General features: G+C 29.8%; 1 protein-coding gene across 1 annotated transcript; it reads right to left on the minus strand.

Annotated features, from left to right (window-relative positions):
* Positions 1-820: 820 nt before the first annotated feature.
* Positions 821-4,587, minus strand: LOC123007600 (the record flags this gene model as incomplete). Its single annotated transcript, XM_044402984.1, has 5 exons — positions 821-979; positions 1,050-1,134; positions 1,183-1,472; positions 1,724-1,797; positions 4,443-4,587. Coding segments are annotated over 5 exons (753 nt in total), but the record flags the coding sequence as incomplete, so codon positions are not given.
* Positions 4,588-7,284: the final 2,697 nt, after the last annotated feature.

The following is a 7,284-nucleotide window of genomic DNA, read 5'->3' on the forward strand; positions in this document are numbered from 1 at the left end:
TTTCCTATCGTCACAACTTCACTTCCTTTCTACATTAGGTTTGTAATTGCATAACAACTCTTTAAAGAATTTTATTCTTGCCATTCAAAGGCAAGATATTAGATCAAATGTCAGGATTGTCTTAACACATATGGTTTACGAGTAAAAGTACTTAATACAACATTTTTTATATTTACACAAAAATCAATAAAACTTCCTTTTTTATCAAAATTGACATTATTAAACAAACTATTTTTGAAATTTGAGCTCAATTGAAAAAAAGGTTCGTAGCTAATTATTAATTCAGTTCTAACAAAATTGGTTACATTATATGTTGCGCATCGTTTCAAAATTAATACTTTTGACACCTATAGTAATCGCAAATTATTATTTTTTTCTAATTTAATTTCTTAAACCATTAATTAAATCATCTGTTGAAAAAATAATAAACTTGACAGTTTCACTGCTCCGTAGAATAAGATTCTCTCCTAGCTTTTGACCTCACGTTTTGTCTTGTCACATCTCATCATCAACGAATTGTTGACTGAGCTACTCATTATAACCTGTCACACAAATGCTTGATGTACTACTCTCTGTATATGTAAGTACGTTTTGCAACCATGAAAAATATCAAAAATCAAAAAGTTACTATTGTTTTAATTCTGGTAGGGTCTCACACAATTACACAAAATGTAGCATTCATTTCTTGACTAAATCAAATGAACTTTTATCAAGGTTACTTTTAGATGCTTGAAAGAAATATCTCGAAGCCATTACTACACAATTCTCCAAGATTGATGACTCTAATTTACAAAATTTCGTTTTTAAGTGTTATACCTTGTTAGTGCACACTGATGGGAACCATTTGAGGATAAAGCAGTCGATCCAGTCTCTGTTTCTTGACCGTTGACTTGGGGGCACCATGTCCTGGCCTTCCCCAGAATCCATTCCACGTGTCAAAATGATGTCGATAAGTTTCATCGTCTTCAGCTTTCATTTCCTAAATTATGATAATTAAACAATCAGCAAATAAATTAGTCTTTGCAATGTTTCATTTCAATGAAACCTACCTTTTGTTTGTTTTGCTTATCGGTTATTTGCTGTGTTAAGTCACGCAAATACGCAGAGCCTTCTCGATGCCAAAGCGATGATAGACTAAAATGTTCACAAATAAAACCCCAAATGATTATAATTAAAACTTACTAATTTTTTTTCTGATTGGTTACATCTGTTGAATCGAGGGGAACTTTCAAAGGAAATCGTCTTTGTTTGGCCAAAAGAGGCACCAACTCAATTCCATTTTCCTTACCTTCAAGTAAGGGAGAGAGTTTTCTGTTCTTTGAACCAGTGTACACATTTTTACAAGGGTAGAAAACAGGATCGTATTTTTTTGCTTTATTAAGATTAGATTTTTTTCCATTATTATTTTTATCAGTTGATTTAACATTCCCTTCAGCCTCCAATTGTTTTAAAGTGTTTTCAGTCGACCATCCCTGAAATTTGAAAAATGTTTTGAAAACTATTCGAAAATTAATCATAAATTGCTACATCTAATAAAAATATTTTAATATCAGCAAGCTACACATGATTTTGTGTGTAGCTTACCAAAGATTTGAAAAAATTGTGTCCAATTGAGCTCGGTTTTCTCCAAGCGAAACCACCTGGTCCTTGCTTGCCCCAGGGCGGTGTTTTCAAAAACTTGAAAAATTATCAAAAATCACTCTCGGGTCCTTAGATAACGTACCTGTTTTTGGATGCTTTCTTCGTCTTCGATTCTGCGTTTTTCCTTAATTTCCCGCTTTTCTTCGACCAGTTTGTCTTTAAACGCATAAAAAACAATATAAGAATATGATAATTTTTGTGTTTAAGCAAGATTTTGTAAATAATAAATAAAAATGAGAAAGTTTATCTGGCATTAACACCATAAATGATTTCGTCTGTCACAAGTCAATAATTAATCTTTGTTGTTGGTGTAAAGCGACGTTTGAACAAAGCCGTATCATTAAAATTAGTAGATGCTAACACCAATAAATCCATGTAAGCTTATGAAACTTGTCATTGCGTCAATCACGCGATTTTTATTTATCACATGTGAAGAGAAGATGAAAAGATGTGATTCTGAGAAAGAGATCTTTAAAATGAATGCAAAAGTTCTTTTATTAGTATTAATTATTATGCACTAAGAAAAATCAGTTCAAGACAAACATAAACGGAATTTAGAGTGGGTATATAATTAAGTCGTTAAATTAATTCCGGTGAAATGAGAAGTACAAAATTCAGCTTATTATGTAACAAGTTAATTGAAGTTAATTTTCCATCCATTTTCTGTCAATCATCAAGCAAGAAATTTAGCCTGAAATAAATGAAAATCATGGATGTAATAATGGAAGAAAATTGCTGCTTCGCCTTGTGTACATTTCTTATGAGATTAGCTTTCTCTAGAAGAAGGATGTGGCTTATTTAAATTCTTTAAAGACGTGTTCAGTGCGTAATGTACATGCGTGAAATTTCGATAATGTCACTTTCTTTCAAACAAATAGATTTAAGATTGCACAGGTGTTGAATTTAATCATTAGCAAAAGTGTGGAATGATTATTATTATACGACTCTTATTGTACAGATTTTTATTTAAACATAATAAATTAATGAGAAAAAACACTCGTTTTATTACCTACTCCATGCCCATATTGACATTAAATTTAAATAAACAGAAAATTAAAAATTATTACCTAACAGAAATTGAGAATGCAATAAATTTTATTACATTTGTCACTGCAAATATTTAAAATCGCCGTAAGGTCAAATGACTAACATCCCCCGCAATGATGTTACTTAATGATATTATAATTTACAATAGTATCAGTATATTAAAATTAAGCAATATTTTCGATTTAGCAAGATTCAAACCATAAAAATCTACGTAGCAATGTCACACTCAACAAAAATACAGAAAAGAATATTTTCTTTAACATATTTGTTCTATAAAACAAGAATTCATAACATCAACAATTTAAAAATTAAATTAAGTTTAAAGGGATTAAAACTGAGAAAAAGTTTAGTAATTGAAGATAATTATGAAAAAAATAAGAAAGAAATTAACTTAAAAAAACAAAATTTTTGTTAAAAAAAGTACCTCATCGTTTGAGAAAATTTCGTAAAATTTTTTTATAAGCTTAATAAATCTTGAAATACTATACTCGTAAGTCAAGGTTTTCGTTAACAAAAAATTGAAAATTTCTAACAAATTGAAAATGTGTGATAAGAAATTAAAAATAATTTAATCCTTTCTGCACATTTCTGTAGAAGCTGAATACACAAAATACAATCTTAAATTCAAGATTTTCAGAGATTTATTCAGTTAGAAAGAGAAAAATATGAAAAAAAATTACTTGACATGAAAGTCAGGACATTTCCTAACAATAAACTCAAGATCTTGAGTACCTAACGATGTCAACTACTTTAGAATTGAGATTATGAGATAAAAGGGTCAGGATTATTCATAAACGTTGATAAAAAACCTTTACTGTTACTGCGAAAGCATAACAGCTAATTTATACTACAAAAACGCTTTTTTTTTGTATTTATAGAAGTGATCTCTAGTCTCAAGATTACTGAAAAGTTGACAAAAAAAGCAATAATATTGAAATAAAAACTTAGAAGTCAAATTCAGTTCGCAATATTTAAAGAAATATAATTAACTTCGAGAAAGAATTAAGTCAACATTTTTTGACAGATAGAATTTTTTAAACATTTTTTCCATGTTTCTGATATCTTATACTACTTGATTTTTTTCTCTAGAGTACGAATTCTGATACACCCTGTATACTTGAATGTACAAGAAATTTAATTTTTTGATTTTAGCTGTTTTACTTTTCTTAAATAATGAAAATACGTATTTAGCAAAGTTATTAAGTCTAATTTAAGAATTGTGTGCGCATAATATTGACCTGAAAATCAATAACATGTACATAGTTTATTTAATATCCAATAACCTTTCGATTTATAAAACAAAAGTGGAAACAGATAAAAATACATATTATTTGTTGACTAATAAAAATCTTAGTTTCGTAAAATAATATTTGTTTTTTTAAATTCTATTTTTATGTACTTATTTAGATAATAACTGTATTTAATATCAGGATTCTGAAATTTATTAAGCGAAAGCATTTCTCAACGCGATTCGAATTTTTTCAGTCACGTTCTGTCTTATTAAAGCAAAGCAATTTAGAACCATAACATCGTAGGTGTACATTTTCTACCCTTTGGCAAAAAAGTTGCGTAAAGAACTGTAGAGCAAACTTCAAAACAACGTAAAGGAACCGCAAATTAGTTATTCTTTTGAACATAATCAGCATGTATTATGTGCGCCTACAGAGATAATTACAGATAAGATTTTAATTATTGAGGAAAAATTATTTCGCTTTTAATTTTTTATGAGTGCTATAAAACATCTAACATCTGACCTAGTTCTCTTCTGTACTCCTCTTGAGCCTTTTTGTTCGTTTTATACCTCAGAGTGTTGTCCACCCATCGTCTGAGGTCGCCGTCACTTCCAAATTGGAAACGTAAAAAAGGATCCTCATGCGTCCTTGTGATTTTCTTACCATGGGAAACTATAGGAGCTCCCCCTCCCGGTCGACCCAGATCAAAAGTACCCGCGAATCGTTTAGCCTTAATCACACAATTATCACAATCAATACGAAATGCTTTGAACGCAACCTACGTTCAAGAAATCTTTGTTAGGAAATAAACCCTCCAATCGTAAATTCCGCAAACCCCTTGGTTTCATGTCGGTGCCATGACCAAATGGGTAATATTTTTCCATCATTTCTCGTATCTAAAAACACCATTTTGCAAAATATCGAATGGTTTTGGATTGAAATTACCTCTTGTTGCTCCTTGAGTTTCTTTAATCTTGCGAATTCTTTTTGCCTTTTCCATAATTCGATACCTTCTTTGTATATTCGCTCACCTAGAGCCTTCCCGCTCAATTTCTTCTCATTTACTAACATGCTTTAGAATTTTCTTGAATAAAGCGTGAAATCAGTGAACTCTATCGTCGCAAAATTGTTAATGAAAGCAACAAAGAAATTGAGGTTGGAGAAGATGAAATGTAGAATACGATCTATTCGTGACGGGCACCGATTCCTACCCTTGTGGTGGAATCTCAACACCCAACCCCTTTTAGACAGTCGTTCAAATATTGGAACAGTTCGTGAGGACAAGCATTCTAATCGACTAACTTAGTAAAAATAGTTTGCAATAAATTACTCTTGAATTAGATATGACAGGTAAACCGAAGATATTTATTGCATGATATATACCGTAGAAATCTATTTTTTCTCTTTAGATTTGGGACTTGATAGAGCACGAAGCGCTTAATGGATAAAACAAAATTTAAATTATCTATTCCTTTTATGGCTACAAAAGTTATCCGGAGGTATAAGAGATTTTTATCATGAACACAACGTAAATTATTTTTGTACGCAAAACCTAAAATATTTTTTTTTGCAAATTAACATGTTTAACATTTTGTAAAAGCTTTTTAAGTTTTTCATCTACTTTTTCAAATGTTACGGGGTTTTTAATTAGGTGTTCTATTATTATAAATTATGGGTTGTAGAATTTTTTGTGGTTATTTTAGAGCTTCAGAAAAAGTATTTTCTGAGCGGACGATGAGTAACGAAGAGACTCAAATATTAAATATTTTTGTCATCAGAGAAATAAAAAGAAATTGCAGTTTTTAGATGATATTTATTAATAGTTAAATAAACAGATGAAAAAAGAAATAAAAAGCAAACACAAATATAAATTAAAATAAAGTACAGTGGAACCTCGGTATTACAAAAATTCAAGTATATAGAATAGTTCATTCCACAAACAGAAATAGCAATAAACCATGGAGTAGGAACTTTGTTGCTCCGTTAGCTTTTGCGCCGAAAACAGAGTTATACCAAACAAACAATCTCAGGTTACTCTCCATGTTTTCGTTACACCCTGTATTTTAATACCCACTTTATCTTTGAAATGTAATGTTTGTTGCTTGAAAACATTTTTCTGGCCATTATTACTCGTGTGACATGTTGTAAAAGATAAAAATAAATTAAGTTTTCTGAAGCACATTTAATTTAAATTATAGAAATATACAATAGAAGCCATAAACGTATGTAAGAGAAAGATTATGCAATTTTAAATGTTTAAAAATACAAAAAAATGCGCGTAAATCAGTAAACACGCAATCAAATATACACAAGCGTGCGCAAGTTTGCAAACTTTTACAAATTTGAGATTTTGAGAAATTATTACGTGATAAACTATACTAAATTAATATTATGGCAGTCCAACCGAAATAATGAATTTTAACTAAAGTTGTAAATTTTACAACAATTCAGTTTAAAACGAAATATTTACCTCCTGCAATTACCATTAAACGGAGGAATCCCTAATCTGCATTATACTGCAAACTAATCATCTTTTGTCCTAAGCTGCCATTGTTGTATAAGATTTACAACTTTAGTCATTATTACAAATAAATAATTTCATACTTAGATTGTTTCTAAATACTAAATAATTGTTTACTAAAAAGCATAACTATCTTGGGAAAAAATGGAAAATATTAGTTGACCGATGATTTTGAAATTTGGTGTAAAAGCCTAGATGTTGATTCTTAACAGCTTTTCTTATTAACTTTTTGTCGTATTTGCCACATATAAAACTGAAAATAGATTTTTTTAAATCCCCAAAGCATACTTACTTTATAAAACTAAAATTATGTTAGAAGTTAGTCTTTAACCAAGCTAAACCCCAAAAAATGTAAATTTTAAATTGAGTCGCTTTACCTGTCCGGGGACACACTGTATCTTTCTGAATTTTACGATTATTAAGGGTAAATTTCTTTGTTGTACCTTATTTTTGTTTATTTATTTATTTAAAAAATATTTTTTTTCAGAATCAAAATATTGAGTGTTTAATTTACTTACTATTGGGCCTTATCAGTTGATCTACACTCTCTGTTGGGGGCCGTACAGAATTTAGCTTTCGAGTTATCTACGGATTAGCAGCACAAAAGGGTCACCTGCTGTCTTAGTACAAATTGCAAGCGGAAGTTACATGTGTCCAATTTGCTATTTCGGTGGTTGGACTATTATAATTGTAACGTTAGAATAAAATGATGATTTATTAGTATACCCATACCTTTATCTCGCTGAAAATAAAATGTTGTATGCAACCAACAGAACAAAATATCTTAGTAAAAACGAGAGCAATTACTTTAGTTTCTGAAAAATTAAATAAAAAGTTGTAATC

This window comes from Tribolium madens, unplaced genomic scaffold, assembly GCF_015345945.1.
Source record: "Tribolium madens isolate multiple individuals breed KSU strain unplaced genomic scaffold, Tmad_KSU_1.1 Scaffold_3;HRSCAF=73;Tcas5.2_LG2, whole genome shotgun sequence".
Taxonomy (NCBI): domain Eukaryota; kingdom Metazoa; phylum Arthropoda; class Insecta; order Coleoptera; family Tenebrionidae; genus Tribolium; species Tribolium madens.